Below are 17679 nucleotides of genomic sequence, written 5' to 3'. Positions count from 1 at the left end.
TATCGAATGTTGAAAGGACTAGATAGGGTGGATGTGGAGAGGATGTTTCCTCTGGTGGGAGTATCTAGAACTAGAGCGCACAGCCTCAAAATTGATGGGCGACCTTTCAGAACAGGGGCAGAGGTTACTTCGAATTTTTTAGCCAGAGAGTAGTAAATTTGTGGAATGCTCTGCCACAGACTGTGCTGGAGGCCAAGTCTGTGGGTGTATTTACGGCGAAAGCTGATCATTTCCTGTTCGGTCAGGGCATCAAAGGATAAAGCGAGAAGGCAGGTGTATGGGGTTGAGTGGGATCTGGGATCAGCCATCAGCCATGATGGAATGGCAGAGCAAACTCAATGGGCTGAATGGCCTAATTCTGCTCCTGTGTCTTATGGTCTTATAACCACGAGGGTTTCTTCCAGGTGTTCCAGACTCCCCCCACATTCCAAAGACAGGGTTAGCGGGTTGTGGGCATGCGATGTTGCCGTTGGAAGCCCAGCACACCCTCGGACTGTGTTTGCCAACGACGCATTTCACTGTGTTTTGACGTACTGGTGACAAATAAAGTTCATCTTTAATCGTTTGACTCTCTCTCTCTCGCTGAGGAAGGTCCCAGTCTGTCCGCCTGCCCGTGTGCCTCACTCCGCCCTGGCCACCCCGCGCCCAGTTGTGGCCCAGCTCCTGCTGCCTGTGGCTCTGGGCTGCTCAGCTGAAGACGATGTGAATCTGCGGCTCAGGGAGGGCGTGGGGCGGAAGGTCACTGGGGGAAAGCAGCGGACGACGCCTGGGGCCCTCTGATCTCCCCTGAGCCAAGTCTGACTCAACACAGAGACCTCCTCGGAGTTGATCAATAATTTAATGAAAGTTCAGTGAAAAGTAAATATCATACAATGAGTTAGACGGGCTGCCAACCCGGTGAGAGGTACATGCGATGTGGGAACTCTCCACCCTGCCCAGGGCAGACTGCTCCCACCCCCACAGGGTCAGGGCACTGGGACACTGCAGTCAGGCACGGAGGGGGCCTTAAATTCTCCCCACCCCTGACTGAACCACCACACTAACTCTAGGCTGTATTGCAAGTCACAGCCCCCTCACCCTGCAGGGTCAGAGCACCGGGACATTGTAGTCAGGTGGAGAGGGGGAGGAGGGGGAGGGAACAGATCTCTACCCTCCCCACCCTACCCATTGCCAGACCACTGGACAGCCAATGGCTGTGATTCCCATTGGGACACTGTGCTGCCACTGGAGTGAAATAAGTCAGGGCTGCTGTTGGAATAGTGTTCCCACTCTCTGGGTACCAGATAATGCAGCCAGGGTCAGGATCAGAACAAAGGGTGCAGGGGGAAGTTGAGTGCTATGGATAGAGTGCTCTCCCTCTGTCTCAGTCCAGGGTACGGCTGGCTCAGGAGCTGAGCTGAGGTTCCCGCTGGGGCAGTGTTTCCTCTCTCGGTACCCCAGGCATCAGAAAGCTGAGCTGGGGTTCCCGCAGGGCGGTGCTCTCCTTCTGTCTCGTCTTGGGGTTATGGGTTGTTCAGGAGCTGGGCTGAGCTGGGGGTCCTGTTGGGGCAGTGCTCTCCCTCTGTCTCGGTTTGGTGTACAGGTTGATCGGGAGCTGAGCTGGGGGTCCCGTTGGGGCAGTGCTCTCCCTCTGTCTCGGTTTGGGGTTATGGGTTGATCAGGAGCTGAGCTGGGGGTCCCGTTGGGGCAGTGCTCTCCCTCTGTCTCGGTTTGGTGTACAGGTTGATCAGGAGCTGAGCTGGGGGTCCCGTGGGGGTAGTGCTCTCTCCCCTGTCTCGGTTTGGGGTTATGGGTTGCTCAGGAGCTGGGCTGAGCTGGGGGTCCTGCTGGGGCAGTGCTCTCCCTCCATTTCGGTTTGGGCTTCGGGTTGCTCAGGAGCTGGGCTGAGCTGGGGGTCCTGTCGGGGCAGTGCTCTCCCCCCTTTCTCGGTTTGAGGTTATGGGTTGCTCAGGAGCTGAGCTGGGGGTCCCGTGGGGGTAGCGCTTCCCTCTCTCTTGCCCTGCAGTACCCTGGCCAGTTCCAGAGTTGAGCTGAGATCCCGGAGATATTCCCTCAAGGTCAGTATCCATCTGGGACAGAGATTCTCCTCTCTCAGCCTGTGTTCAGGAGCTGAGCCAGGCATGTTGGAGACATTCAGAGTTAGGGGTTCCTGTGGGTCAGTGCTCTCTCTCTCTCTCTCTGTCAGCCCGGGGCATCCCAGCCGGCTCTGGTCAGGAGCTGAGCCAGGGGTGGCGGAGGCAGTCAAGGGCGGTGGCACGGTGCTCGGGCACATACTCCAGCATGGGCAGCAGGAACTGAGTGAACTGAGCGGCCAACTCGAGTGGCCAGTCGTACTTCTCCACCAGAACCTCGTACAGTGGCCAAGGCTTCAACTGCTTAATATGGCGCAGGTCTCCTAGGGAGGACAAGAGGAGAAAGGAGGGACAGGGTGGAGGGAGGGAGGGAGTGTGGGTAAGGAGGGCAAAAATAAACAAGAAAACCATTTAGAACAAAATTATTCTTCTGTATTTTGTGAAGCTCCCTCCACACTGTCCCATCACACACTCTCAGGGTCAGACACAGAGTGAAACTCCCTCCACACCATCCCATCACACACTCCCGGGGTCAGACACAGAGTGAATCTCCCTCCACACCGTCCCATCACACACTCCCAGGGTCAGACACACAGTGAATCTCCCTCCACACCGTCCCATCACACACTCCCGGGGTCAGACACAGAGTGAATCTCCCTCCACACCGTCCCATCACACACTCCCAGGGTCAGACACACAGTGAATCTCCCTTCACACTGTCCCATCACACACTCCCAGGATCAGACACAGAGTGAAGCTCCCTCCACACCGTCCCATCACACACTCCCAGGGTCAGACACAGAGTGAAGCTCCCTCCACACCGTCCCATCACACACTCCCGGGGTCAGACACAGAGTGAAGCTCCCTTCACACTGTCCCATCACACACTCCCGGGGTCAGACACAGAGTGAATCTCCCTCCACACCGTCCCATCACACACTCCCGGGGTCAGACACAGAGTGAAGCTCCCTTCACACTGTCCCATCACACACTCCCGGGGTCAGACACAGAGTGAATCTCCCTCCACACCGTCCCATCACACACTCCCAGGGTCAGACACAGAGTGAAGCTCCCTCCACACCGTCCCATCTCACACTCCTGGGGTCAGACACAGAGTGAAGCTCCCTCCACACCATCCCATCACACACTCCCGTGGGCCTAACCATTCCCATCCACGTGTCTATCTAAGAGTCTCTTAATTGCCCTAATGTATCTTCCATCACCCTAGGCAGGGTGTTCCACACATCTAACACTGCTAAAAAAAAACCTACCTGACATACCCCTTCCCCCTACTTTTCTCTAACTACCTTAAAGTTATACCCTTTGGTAGAGTTGGTCAATCTCAACACAGTTTCTTAAGCCTCCGCCTCGAGCCCTCCAGTGCCAGTAACATCTTTGTGAATTATTTCTGGCTTCCGACAGCCTTTCTCTGTACACAGTGCTCCAAATGCAGACTCACCAACAACAACAAGGTCTCGTACTCAGCCCCACCCGATGAAGGCCAGCGTCACTACCCTGTCTACCCAATACCATTTTTAGGAAACCAGATACCCTGCCCCTCAGTCTCCACTACCATTTACCCTGCATATCCTTGCTCCTTTAACTTAGCACACTTTGAACTCGTCTTGAGTCATAGAACCCTATAGCAGAGAAACAAGCCTGTCGGCCCAGCTAGTTTGTGCCTCGTGCATCAACCTGCACCCTCCATATCTCCAAATTTCCCTTTAATGTTGAAATAAAAGTCACATCCACCACTTCCGCTGGCAGCTCATTCCACTCTCACCACCCTCTGCGTGATGAAGTTCCTCCCTCATGTCCCCTTAAACACTTCACCTTTCACCCTTAACCCATGACCTCTAGTTGTGTCTCACTCAAACTCAGTGGAAAACGCTTGCTTCAATTTACCCCTCATAATTTTGTAAATCTCTATCAAATTTCTCCTCCATCTCCCATACTCCAGGGAATTCATTGTGTGGGCTGCTTTTGCACCTGACCCAGAGCCTGCAAATAACGTTCCTTACTGTTCACTAAACAACCAAATTTGTTTTCAGAAAGACTAAAAATAAGACATGAAATTATAGGCTGGTGAGGCTGGAATCAGTAGTGGGTAAGTTATTGGAAGGTATTCTAAGGGACCAGGTATACAAGTATTTGGGGAGGCAGGGCCTGATTAGAGATAGTCCACACGGCACTGTGCGTAGTAGATTGTGTCTAGCCAATCTTACAGAGTTTTGAGGGAGTTACTAGGAAAGCTGATGAAGGTAAGGCAGTGGATGCTGTCTGCATGCACTTTGACAAGGTTCCGCATGGGAAGCTGGTCAAGAAGACGAGAACTAGAGGTCATAAGGTTATGGGTGAAGGGTGATTGAGAACCCTTGGTTTAAGGGGGAATTTCTTCACTCAGCGAGTGTGTAACAACCTGCATCAGAACTGGTGGATGTGGGTTTGACTGCAATGTTTGAGAGGAGTTTGGATAGGTACATGGAGGCCCTGGCCCAGGTGGAATAACAGCTTGGCACAGACGGGATGGCCTGAGTGGGCAGATTCTCTGCTGGAGTGTTCCCTGACTCCAGGTTTGGTGTGAGCCACAAAGTTGTGGGTAGAGCTGAAGATAGCACCAGAGGGCGACTCCTCTCAGCTCACCAGCGAAACAGTTAAAATCTTCCTACTCTAACGTCTCTATTTTCCTTTCAGAGCTGCTGCATCCCGCGTCTTTGATGGACTGCGGCACTTCCGCACAACGGCATGTTCCTGTTCTTGGAGCTCGCCGATCAGCTGCGTTTTGGCATGCCCATGTTCGGCCTGAAGTTGGGTGCCTTTGGGACCTGTGGGCACAAGTTCTCACCAGTGTCACGTTCTGGAGCCAGAACATTGAAGACAGCAAGAGTGACTGTCGGAGGGCTTGGCACTCAGTAATCAATGTGCCAATTCTCGAGTCAGGGAACTCAAAATAAAAAAGCAACTCTTCAGACTGACTGTAACATCGAAATAACAGCTGTTGTCTCCCCTCTGCTGTGGAAAGAGGTCTATCTATCTCTCCCTAATAAGTGGGATGTCAAAGTGTTGGAGTGAACAGTTAGTTTTTGATGGACTGTAGACCATGGTCTCTCTTTGGCAGCTTTGCTGGCATGGTGGGTGATGGGGATGCTAGAATAAGTGAGGGGAGGGGGAGACGGTGAGGGTTAATGCAGCTTGCGCATGAGAGCCGGCTCAGGGCTTTAGGGTTCTTGTGTTTTTTTTCTGTCATTCATTCTTTGGGTTTTTTCCTTCTGTTTTGTATATTTCAGGTTGTATATTGTATACATTCTCTGATATTAATTTACTAACCATGCAACCTACATTTTTAACCAAGGCATTGATAACTCATGAGGGCCACTGGCACACTACTGGTCTCCAGTCTGAAACACAGAAAACCTGCAGCACAATACAGGCCCTTCGGCCCACACAGCTGTGTCCAACATGTCCTTACCTTAGAAATTACCTAGGGTTACCTATAGCCCTCTATTTTTCTGAGCTCCATGTAGCTATCCAGGAGTCTCTCAAAAGACCCTATCGTATCCACCTCCAGCACTGTTGCCGGCAGCCCAGTCCACACACTCACCACTCTCTGCGTAAAAAACTTACCCCTGACATCTCCTCTGCACCTAGTTCCAAGCACCTTAAAACTGTGCCCTCTCATGCTAGCCATTTCAGCCCTGGGAAAAAACCTCTGACTATCCACACGATCAATGCCTCTCATCTTCTTATATGGCCAGCTGGTGGCGCAGTGAGATCAGCGCCAGGCACCGGAGCGAAGGTTCCCGAGTTCGAATCCAGGTCAGGCCACCCCCGAGCACGCTTTCCATCCATGCCGGGTTGAGTGTCGAGCTAGCCACTCGGCCTCATAAAAAATACAAGGGTCGAGTCAGGAACGTTCATAAAGTGAACCGGTTAATCCTGTCACCATGTGCCAGATAAGAATGGCTGAATGTCTGGTACGACACGCTTAAAAAAAAATCTTATATACCTCTATCAGGCCACCTCTCATCCTCCGCCGCTCCAAGGAGAAAAGGCTGAGTTCACTCAACCTATCCTCATAAGACATGCTCTCCAATCCAGGCAATATCCTTGTAAATCTCCTCTGCACCCCTTTTACAGCTTCCACATCCTTCCTGTAGTGAGGTAACCAGTACTCCAAGTGGGGATCTGACCAGGGTCCTATATAGAAGTAACAATATATCTCGGCTCCTGAACTCAATCCTACGGTTGATGAAGGCTAATACACCACACAGTTAACTTACATGGCAACTTTGAGTATTCTATGGACTCGGACCCCAAGATCCCTCTGATCCTCCACACTGTCAAGAGTCTTACCATTAATACTATATTCTGACATCATATTTGACCTACCAAAATGAACCACCTCACACTTATCTGGGTTGAACTCCATCTGCCACTTCTCAGCCTGGTTTTGTATCCTATCAATGTCCCTCCGTAACCTATGACAGCCCTCCACACTATCCACAACACCCCCAACCTTTATGTCATCAGCAAATTTACTAACTCATCCCTCCACTTCCTCATCCAGGTCATTTATAAAAATCACGAAAAGGGGTCCTAGAACAGATCCCTGAGGCACACCACTGGTGACCGACCTCCATGCAGAATATGATCCATCTACAACCACTCTTCTTTGGCAAGCCAGTTCTGGATCCACAAAGCAATGTCCCCTTGGATCCCATGCCTCCTTACTTTCTCAATAAGCCTTGCATGGGGTACCTTATCAAATGCCTTGCTGAAATCCATATACACTACATCTACAGCTCTACCTTCATCAATGTGTTTAGTCACATCCTCAAAAAATTCACTCAGGCTCGTAAGGCATGCCCTGCCTTTGACAAAGCCATGCTGACTATTCCTAATCATATTATGCCTCTCCAAATGTTCATAAATCTTGCCTCTCAGGATCTTTTCCCTCAACTTACCAACCACTGAAGTAAGACTCACTGGTCTATAATTTCCTGGGCTATCTCTACTCCCTTTCTTGAATAAGGGAACAACATCCGCAACCCTCCAATCCTCCGGAACCTCTCCCGTCCCCATTGATGATGCAAAGGTCATTGCCAGAGGCTCAGCAATCTCTTCCCTCACCTCCCACAGTAGCCTGGGGTACATCTCATCCTGTCCTGGAGACTTGATGCTTTCCAAAAGCTCCAGCACATCCTCTTTCTTAATGCCTATATGCTCAAGCTTTTCAATCCGCTGTAAGTCATTTCTACAATCACCAATATCCTTTTCTGTAGTGAATACTGAAGCAAAAGTATTTATTAAGTACCTCTGCTATCTCCTCTGGTTCCATACACACTTTTCCACTGTCACACTTGATTGGTCCTATTCTCTCACATCTTATCCTCTTGCTCTTCACATACTTGCAGAATGCCTTGGGGTTTTCTTTAATTCTGCTCACCAAGGCCTTCTCATGCCCCCTTCTGGTTTTCTGAAGCTCCTTCCTGCTAGCCTTATAATCTTCTAGATCTCTATCATTACCTAGTTTTTTGAACCTTTTGTAAGCTTTTCTTTTCCTCTTGACTAGGTTTTCAACAGCCTTTGTACACCACAGTTCCTGTACCCTACCATCCTTTACTTGTCTCATTGGAATGTACCTATGCAGAATGCCATGCAAATATCCCCTAAAAACCAACCAACCTCAGCACCAACTCTGATCAATTGGCCAGCTCACCCCGTATGCCACGTAATCTCACCTTCCAGACCAGCTGACCAAGCAAGACCTTGCTGAAGTCTATGGTGATGGCATCTACCTTGCTGCCCTAGTCAGTCTTCTTGGTCACCTCTTCAAAACACTCAATCCGATCTGTGGGCCAGAATTTTCCAAGCACAAAGCCATGCTATTAGTTCCTGCCTTCACAATGCTGAAGATGCTGCATGTTTTGATGTATGTGACAAATATGCAGGGAGAAAATCCAAAAATCGGAGGTGCAGAAGGACTTGGGAGTCATTGTGCAGGACTCCTTAAAGGTTTAAAAAAAGATTGAATGCTTTCCTGGTGTATATGACAAATAAGCTCTAGGGCTTCCAGCCAGGTACAAGTATCAATTACAACCAATGTTTCGATGACAAACTCTGCCATCTTCAAGAAGATTCATCCCTAAGAGTTAATTTGCAGATTGAGTTGGTGGTAAGGCAGGCAAATGGAACGTTAGCATTCATTTCGCATGGACTAGAATACAAAAGCAAGGATGTTATGCTGAGGCTTTATAAGGCACTGGTCAGACCACACAAGAGTATTATGAGCAATTTGGGCCCCTTATTTAAGCAAAGGTGTGCCAGTATTGATTCACAATAATGATTCTGGGTATGGAAGGGTTAATATATGAAGAGCATTTGATGATGCAGGGTCTGTACTCGCAGAGGAAGGGACCTCACTGAAACCTATCGAATATTGAAAGGCCTAGATAGAGCGGATGTGGAGAGGATGTTACCTATAGTGAGGGAGTTTAGAACCAAAGAGATGAGGAATTTCTTTAGCCAGAGAGTAGTAAATCTGGAATTCATTGCCATGGACAGCAAATCATTGGGAATATTTAAAGCAGATGTTAATAAGCTCTTGAAAAGTTACAGGGAGAAGGCAGGAGAATGGATTGAGAGATATAATAAATCAGCCATGCTAGAATGGTGGAGCAGACTTAATGGGCTGAATGGTTTCATTCTCCTCCTGTCTTATGGTCGAAATGGAAGAACATTACAGCTCAATAACAGGCCCTTCAGCCCACAATGTTATGTTGACCCTTTAATTTACTCCAAGATCAACCTAGCCCCCTACATTAGGCTTCCATATTTCTATTATCCACGAGTCTCTCAAGTGTTTCTAATACAGTAGATCTGCCTCTATCACCACCCTGGCTGTGCATTCCACACACCCACCACTCTCTGACATCCTCTCTCTACTTTCCTCCAATCATGTTAAACTTATCACTATTATGCACCGTGTCCTATGATGTGGGCAATCCATGACCATGATTGTTCTTGGTACATTTTTCTACATAAATGCTTTGCCATTCCATCTTCTGGGCAATGTCTTTACAAGACGGGTGACCCCAGCCTCTCTACCAATACTCTTCAGAGATTGTCTGCTTGGCATCAGTGGTCACATAACCAGGACTTGTGATCTGCACCATCCACCACCTGCCCCCATGGTTTCAAAATTGGCTGGCTGACAGGAAACTGAGGGTAGCGACTAACGGGTCCCTTTCGGAATGGCAGTGGGGTACAGCAGGGTTCAGTGCTGGGACCGCAGCTGTTTACAATATACATTAATGATTTAGATGAAGGGATTAAAAGTAACATTAGTAAATTTGCCGATGACACAAAGCTGGGTGGCAATGTGAAATGTGAGGAGGATTTTATGAGAATGCAGGGTGACTTGGACAGGCTGGGTGAGTGGGCAGATGCATGGCAGATGTAGTTTAATGTGGATAAATGTGAGGTTATCCACTTTGGTGGTAAGAACAGGAAGGCAGATTATTATCTAAATGGAGTCAAGTTAGGAAAAGGGGAAGCACAACGAGATCTAGGTGTTCTTGTACATCAGTCACTGAAAGCAAGCATGCAAGTACAGCAGGCAGTGAAGAAAGCTAATGGCATGCTGGCCTTCATAACAAGGGGAATTCAGTATAGGAGCAAAGAGGTCCTTCTGCAGTTGTACAGGGCCCTGGTGAGACCACACCTGGAGTACTGTGTGCAGCTTTAGTCTCCAAATTTGAGGAAGGACATTCTTGCTATTGAGGGAGTGCAGCGTAGGTTCACATGGTTAATTCCCGGGATGGCGGGGCTGTCATATGTCGAAAGATTGGAGCGACTGAGCTTGTATACACTGGAATTTAGAAGGATGAGAGGGGATCTGATTGAAACATATAAGATTATTAAGGGATTGGACACGCTGGAGGCAGGAAGCATGTTCCCGCTGATGGGTGAGTCCAGAACCAGAGGCCACAGTTTAAGAATAAGGGGTACGCCATTTAGAACGGAGCTGAGGAAAAACTTTTTCACCCAGAGAGTGGTGGATATGTGGCACGCTCTGCCCCAGGAGGCTGTGGAGGCCAAGTCTCTGGATGTTTTCAAGAAAGAGATGGATAGAGCTCTTAAAGATAGCGGAATCAAAGGATATGGGGAGAAGGCAGGAACTGGATACTGATTGTGGATGATCAGCCGTGATCACAGTGAATGGCGGTGCTGGCTTGAAGGGCTGAATGGCCTACTCCTGCACCTATTGTCTATTGACCCTGATCAGGTGAGGGGGGGACGGGGTTTAAACCGTGTGCTACACCTTACCCAAGGGTGAGCTTCAGGCCAGCGGAGGGAAGAGTGCTTTAGGTAGAGACGTACCTCCACCTCACCACCCATTTATACCCTCTTATATTAACCATTTCCGCCCTATGCACCACTGTAAACACAATGCTAACACATCTTCGGGGTGTCGGAGTTCAGAGTTCAATGCTGGTACCATCTGTAAGGAGTTTGCACATTATCCTCTGGCTGCTCTGGTTTAATTGGTCATTGTAAATTGTCCTGTGATTAGGCTAGGGTTAAATATGAGGGACGCTGGGTGGCGCGGCTCATGGGCTGGAAAGGGCCTGTTCCATGCTGAATCTCTAAGAGAAATAAACACAAGTCTCTGGCTGTCCATTCAATTTATGTCTTGTATCATCATGTACATCTCCATCAAGTCACGTCTCATCCTCCTTCGCTTCAGAAAGAAAACTCAACCTTTCCTCATAAGACGTGCTCTCCAATCCAGGCAGCATCTTGGTAAATCTCCTCTGCACCCTCTCTAAAGCTTCCACATCCTCCCTATAATGAGGTGACCAGAACTGAACACAATACTCCAAGTGTGATCCAACCAGGGCTTTATAGAGCTGCAACGTCACCTTGAACATGGTCCTCCAACTAATGAAGGTCAACACATAGTACACCTTCTTAATCACCTGCACAGCAACTTTGAAGAATCTATGGACGTGGACCCCAAGATCTCTGTTCCTCCAGAATACCAAGAGTTCTGTGACCTTGCATTCATCTTTTCAAAGTGAACCACCTCACACTTTTCCATCTGCCACTTCCTAGCCCATCTCTGCATCCTGTCAATGTCCCATTGTAACTTACAACAGCCCTCTACACAATCCACAATGCCACCAACCTTCATGCCACCTGAACACTTACAGAGGACACTTCATGGTGCTGCAGCATTTGATGTGGAAATGCGGTGAAGATCTGTCCAAGTGCGAGGTTGGCAGCGCACATAGTGCCATGACTTACCCCTGCGATTGAAGAATTCCCGGGAATACCGTCCGGATAACGCAAACTGTACCGGGATGTTGCCCAGCAACTCGATCATATGAGCGATGTGGTCTGTAAAGGAGAGCACACATCAGTCACAGAGGGAGCCTTCCACCCAGTGGGTACAACCAAACTGCCTGGCAAGGCACAGGAAGCCCCCAGCGACAGCGGCTGGCCTCACACCACCAGGGAGACACCCCACAGTTTCTCCGTCCCTCCCACAGCGTGCCACTCCCTCCTCTCATGGTGCAGTGGGTGTGGCCCTCACTCTGTCCACCCCTCCCACATGGCGGTGCTGCCCCACCTTCCCTACAAAGTCCATCCCCAGGAGACAGCCATCCCACTGCCCTGAATCCGAGCACAACAGGACAACCAACAAAATTCGTCACGAACCTTCATCCCGAGTGTAATCTTCTCCCGAGTGTGGCTCAAACAGATAATCACCCGTCAGCAGCTCGAAGGCCTGGGTGGGGACAAACACACAGTCAGACACAGCTTCCCACTGAAGGCACCCCACCCTCCATACAGACCAGCGGAGAGGAGAGAGGGCCGCACTGGAGGAGGGGCACTGAAGGGGCAGCGCTAGGCTGCGGGAGGGACGGTGAGGAGGGAGCGTCACACTCCGGGAGGGGCGGTGAGGAGGGAGCGTCACACTCCGGGAGGGGCGGTGAGGAGGGAGCGTCAACTCCAAGAGGGACGGTGAGGAGGGAGCGTCACACTCCGGGAGGGACGGTGAGGAGGGAGGGTCACACTGAGGGAGGAACGGTGAGGAGGGAGTGTCACACTGTGGGAGGGACGGTGAGGAGGGAGCGTCAACTCCGAGAGGGACGGTGAGGAGGGAGCGTCACACTCCAGGAGGGACGGTGAGGAGGGAGCGTCACACTGCGGGAGGGACGGTGAGGAGGGAGCGTCACACTCCGGGAGGGACGGTGAGGAGGGAGGGTCACACTGAGGGAGGAACGGTGAGGAGGGAGCGTCACACTGCGGGAGGGACGGTGAGGAGGGAGCGTCAACTCCGAGAGGGACGGTGAGGAGGGAGCGTCACACTCCGGGAGGGACGGTGAGGAGGGAGCGTCACACTGCGGGAGGGACGGTGAGGAGGGAGCGTCACACTGCGGGAGGGACGGTGAGGAAGGAACATTACACTGCGAGAGGGACGGTGAGAAGGGAGTGTCACACTGCGGGAGGGACGGTGAGGAGGGAGCGTCACACTGCGGGAGGGACGGTAAGGAGGGAGTGTCACACTCCGGGAGGGACGGTGAGGAGGGAGCGTCACACTGCGGGAGGGACGGTGAGGAGGGAGCGTCACACTGCGGGAGGGACGGTGAGGAAGGAACATTACACTGCGAGAGGGACGGTGAGAAGGGAGTGTCACACTGCGGGAGGGACGGTGAGGAGGGAGTGTCACACTGCGGGAGGGATGGTGAGGAGGGAGTGTCACACTGCGGGAGGGATGGTGAGGAGGGAACGTCACACTGAGGGAGGGACGGTGAGAAGGGAGCGTCACACTCCGGGAAGGGCGGTGAGGAGGGAGCGTCACACTGTGGGAGGGGCGGTAAGGAGGGAGCACCACACTGCGGGAGGGATGGTGAGGAGGGAACGTCACACTGAGGGAGGGACGGTGAGAAGGGAGCGTCACACTCCGGGAAGGGCGGTGAGGAGGGAGCGTCACACTGTGGGAGGGGCGGTAAGGAGGGAGCACCACACTGCGGGAGGGATGGTGGGGGAGCGTCACACTGCGGGAGGGACGGTGAGGGAGCGTCACATTGTGGGAGGGACGGTGAGGAGGGAACGTCACACTGCGGGAGGGACGGTGAGGGAGCGTCACACTGTGGGAGGGACGGTGAGGAGGGAGTGTCACACTCCGGGAGGGACGGTGAGGAGAGAGGGTCACACTGTGGGAGGGACGGTGAGGAGGGAGCGTCACACTGTCGGAGGGACGGTGAGGAGGGAGTGTCACACTGTGGGAGGGACGGTGAGGAGGGAGGGTCACACTGAGGGAGGGACAGTGAGGAGAGAGGGCCGCACTGTCGGAGGGACGGTGAGGAGGGAGTGTCACACTGTGGGAGGGACGGTGAGGAGGGAGGGTCACACTGTGGGAGGGACGGTGAGGAGGGAGCGTCACACTGTCGGAGGGACGGTGAGGAGGGAGTGTCACACTCCGGGAGGGACGGTGAGGAGGGACAGTCACACTGTCGGAGGGACGGTGAGGAGGGAGTGTCACACTGTGGGAGGGACGGTGAGGAGGGAGGGTCACACTGAGGGAGGGACGGTGAGGAGGGAGCGTCACACTGACGGAGGGATGGTGAGGAGGGAGCATCACACTGTCGGAGGGGCAGTGAGGAGGGAGGGTCACACTGACGGAGGGATGGTGAGGAGGGGGCACTGTATTGAAAGATGGGCAGGACCTGGTTATAAGCCCCAGACTATAAGGAGTTGTCACTGAGTCCCCACTCCCCACGATGCAGGCACCACCTACCATACAGGCCGTGCTCCATATATCAGCCGGTGGCCCGTACCCAGCCCCCAGCAATACCTCCAGCGACCGGTACTGCCGTGTTTGCACGTCCTCTGTAAAGTGTTTGTACTGTGGGGAGAGGAAACTGGTCAGTGTGGCTGCTGCCAGGTGTACCTCACCCCTCACACCCCACCCCCACACCCCAACACTCACCATCCTCGCCCCTCAGCCTCACACCCATACCATCACACTCCCACCCCACCCTCACACCCACACCATCACACTCCCACACCATCACACCCCACCCTCACACCCCTCACACCCACACCATCACACCCCACCCCTCACACCCACACCATCACACTCCCACCCCACCCTCACACCCCTCACACCCACACCATCACACCCCACCCCCGCACCCCAACACTCACCATCCTCGCCCCTCAGCCTCGCACCCACACCATCACACTCCCACCCCACCCTCACCCCCCCACCATCACACTCCCACCCCTCACACCCACACCATCACACTCCCACCCCACCCTCACCCTCACACCCACACCATCACACTCCCACCCCACCCTTGCCCCCACCACCATCACACTCCCACCCGTCACAGCCCAACACTCACTATCCTTGCCCCCCCTCATACTCACACCATCACACTCCCAACCCCTATACACCATCCTCGCCCTCACACCCCCACCCCTCACCCTCCCCAGCACTCACCACCCAACAGGCATTTCCCAGGTCCGCAATCTTCACCCGGATGTTGCCGGCATTCCGAGGGTCCAGCGGGTTCGTTAGGAAGTCCGAGGCACTGAACGAGTCTGTGGTGGTGCGTGCGCGGGAGGAGTCCAGGAGATTTGTTAGCAGCCGGTACCAACCCTCCCGCCATCCACTCCCTTAACCCTAACCCCACAAAGTGCTCAGTCCCGACATTACCCTTGGTCCACCTCACCTGACCTCCCCCCCCACCCCTCCTCCCACCCTCTTGCCTGACACTCGGCCTCCAACCCCAGACTACTCTCACTCCTTCTCGCCTCCAACCATTCCCCACCCTGAAACTCACCTTCCAGCCCCTGACCCCGCCAGCTGGCAGCTCACCTGGGTGGTGGTCCCCCAGGGGGGATCCAGGGGTGGGCCTGGCCCGGCCGCTGGACGACCCGGAGAACGTGGAGCTGGATTGCGTGGAGAGCAGGGAGCTGGAGAAACCCGATACCTCAGAGTCGGGGCTGAGGAAGCGGCCGGTGCTCACGTACCCATTGCAGACCTCGGAGCCGGGGGACGAGGGGAGCTGAGGGCTGAGGATCTCCCCGGGGAGATCACGCTCACACCCGTCGGCGCCCAGCGGCTCTTTCACCACCTCCGGACCACCGGGTGGGGACTTCCCCATTCCTGAGGGGAGAGAGAGAGGTGAAAGGTCAGAGCTGGCATTTTCAGTGGACATCACAACGAGGTACAGCCCCTCGGTACAAGGAGTTGTGCTGATCCTATACCTTCTCCCTCCCTACACAGCTCTGCATCATCCACTCTGAAACGTCCCCAAGGCAGAACAACACTCAACACTGCTGGTGTCAAACCGTACAGTCTCTGCCATTCCCCTGGCTTCAGCAACCACACAGAGAGAGGGAGCTGCTTGCTCTGCATGTCCTACCGGCCTGGCTTGTGTATCACACAGACAGCTGGAAGCAATATCCATGGTTGGCCCTGGCCTTTGGAGTGCCTCACCCTCTGACTACCTTTCATGGTAGTGAGTTCCACACATCCACCACTCACTGCGTAAAAAAGCTGCCCCTGTCATCCCCCCTATACGTCCATCAAATCAGCTTAAAATGTTATCGCCTGGTGTCAGGGATAAAAGCCTCTGGCTGTCCACTTTTATCATCTTGTATACCTCTATCAAGTCACCTCAACTTCAAAGTGAAAGCCCTCGCCCACTTCTCTCTCTAATCCTAAATTTAATACTATATTTATAGGCATCCGTTAGTCTTGTGAGACTATGGATTTGTGCCTTGGGAGGTTTCCAGGGCGCAGGCCTGGGCAAGGTTGTATGGAAGACTGGCAGTTGCCCATGCTGCAAGTCTCCCCTCTCCACGCCATCAATGTTGTCCAAGGGAAGGGCATTAGGGCCAATACAGTTTGGCACCAGTGTCGTCGCAGAGCACTGTGTGGTTAAGTGCCTTGCTCAAGGACACAACACGCTGCCTCAGCTGAGGCTCGAACTAGCGACCTTCAGATCACTAGACTAACGCCTTAACCACTTGGCTACGTGCCAACACGAATACTACACACGACCTAGAAATTTGTCTCCTTACAGCAGCCACAAAACAAAGAAACCCAATAGAACCCATTGTAAAAAGACCCAATGTGCAGAAAAGAATTGCACAGACAATAAAAGCCAGCAAAAACCATTTGGAACTGAAGCTCATGAAAGTGAGCCCAGTGCCACGAAGCCAGTCATCACTGCAGTCGATCCACGAGCCGTTTAGCTGCAGGCCACAGCCTCAGTTCAGCACAGAGATGAGCAAACCTCGCGAGAGTGAGCTGGAGTGGCCCGTCCCTTTCCTCTGGCCTTTTCAAGCTGCCCAGTCATCAGCTCTTTCCTTGCTCTGGGATCTGGCCCCACCGTTTCGATGCCCATTCGGCCTCAGGCCCAGACATGCATCTCACACCTCTGAGACTTCAGTGCACTCCGCAAAAATACCAGGTGGTACAGGCGGTAAAAGCTCAGCTCCCTGTTACATGCTATTGACTACAGCGATCGCTTCCGAGGAAAAGGCTGATTAAGTTATTGCTTCGCTCGCACCAGCACCATCTTCATTTTAAAACTGAAATTCAGGCAACATCCTAGTAAATCTCCTTTGCACACAAAGCTTCCACATCCTACAATGAGGCAAATATATTATACGCTGTCACTTTTGCTTCTAAACTGTCTGTCATGGCTGCCTCTTCACCACGAGGCATCGGTGCAGCTCAGAGTCTTCTGCAAGGAGTCTGTAAATCCTCCCATGAATTAGGGTAGAATTAGGCTTGGGTTAAATCGGAGTTTGCTGAGTAGCACCCACTCCACGCTGTACGAATCTCAACAAATAAAAATACCAAACTCTCCCTTTAGAATAAAATGTCTTCTTTGGTTTCAACTAATCCAGTGTTTCCCGAAGTCCTCCCAGAAACCCCAACCACTGCTGCACTGCGGTTGTCCCTGCTACAGTGTCTGCCTGGGGGTAGAGGCGGGAGGGACGGGAAGAAGGGAGGGAGGAGTGTGGCAGAGGAAGATCAAGACCTGGGGGACTTCCTTGCTCGCTCAGGGGCTGTGCACGTACCTGGTGGTGGCCCCTCGCCCTTGGGGGCTGGTCGGGAGCCTCGGCAGCGGTCTGGGTGTGGAGCCGTGAGTTGGGTAAGCCCGGGAAGAGGCCGTGGAGCCGGAGGTGAGTGAGGCCGACGGAAGCTGCCTCCTCGAGCTGCTCGACGTGCTGGAGGTGCAGCAGCCGTTCCTCCAGCAGCTGCCGTTGTCTCTTCTGTTTCTTCCGCAGTTTCTTCTTACGGTTCTTCGACACCCTGCCTGCCTGCGGGGGGTAAAAGGCTTTTAATGGTGGCAGGTTATGTCCTCCCACCAAACTGCCCTCCTCCAATACCAAGACCCTCACCTTCCTCCCTACCCTTTGATGCCCTGCCTGCCTGAAGGGGTACTGGGGGGGAGGGGGAAGGTTGTGTTAATTCCTCCCAAACAACTCTCCTCCCCTCTCTAACCACCTCCTACGCTTCAACACCCTGCAACCCTGTGGGTGAAGGGCAGGGGATGGGAAAGCGGTATTG

General features: G+C 52.8%; 1 protein-coding gene across 1 annotated transcript; it reads right to left on the bottom strand.

Moving 5' to 3' along the window:
- Positions 1–819: 819 nt before the first annotated feature.
- On the bottom strand, positions 820–17268 carry LOC140192364 (SRSF protein kinase 3-like). The gene is made up of 7 exons (XM_072250019.1): positions 17187–17268; positions 14968–15258; positions 14590–14690; positions 13882–13989; positions 11796–11865; positions 11382–11474; positions 820–2395 (listed from the first exon to the last, which is right to left on the bottom strand). The coding sequence occupies exons 2-7, from the start codon at positions 15254–15256 to the stop codon at positions 2211–2213; spliced, it is 846 nt and encodes a 281-aa protein (XP_072106120.1). The 5' UTR covers positions 15257–15258; positions 17187–17268; the 3' UTR covers positions 820–2210.
- Positions 17269–17679: the final 411 nt, after the last annotated feature.

The sequence above is a fragment of the Mobula birostris genome, unplaced genomic scaffold, assembly GCF_030028105.1.
Source record: "Mobula birostris isolate sMobBir1 unplaced genomic scaffold, sMobBir1.hap1 scaffold_1216, whole genome shotgun sequence".
Lineage (NCBI taxonomy): Eukaryota > Metazoa > Chordata > Chondrichthyes > Myliobatiformes > Myliobatidae > Mobula > Mobula birostris.
Note: the sequence above shows the minus strand (reverse complement) of the source record. Positions and strands in the feature narration are given on the sequence as shown.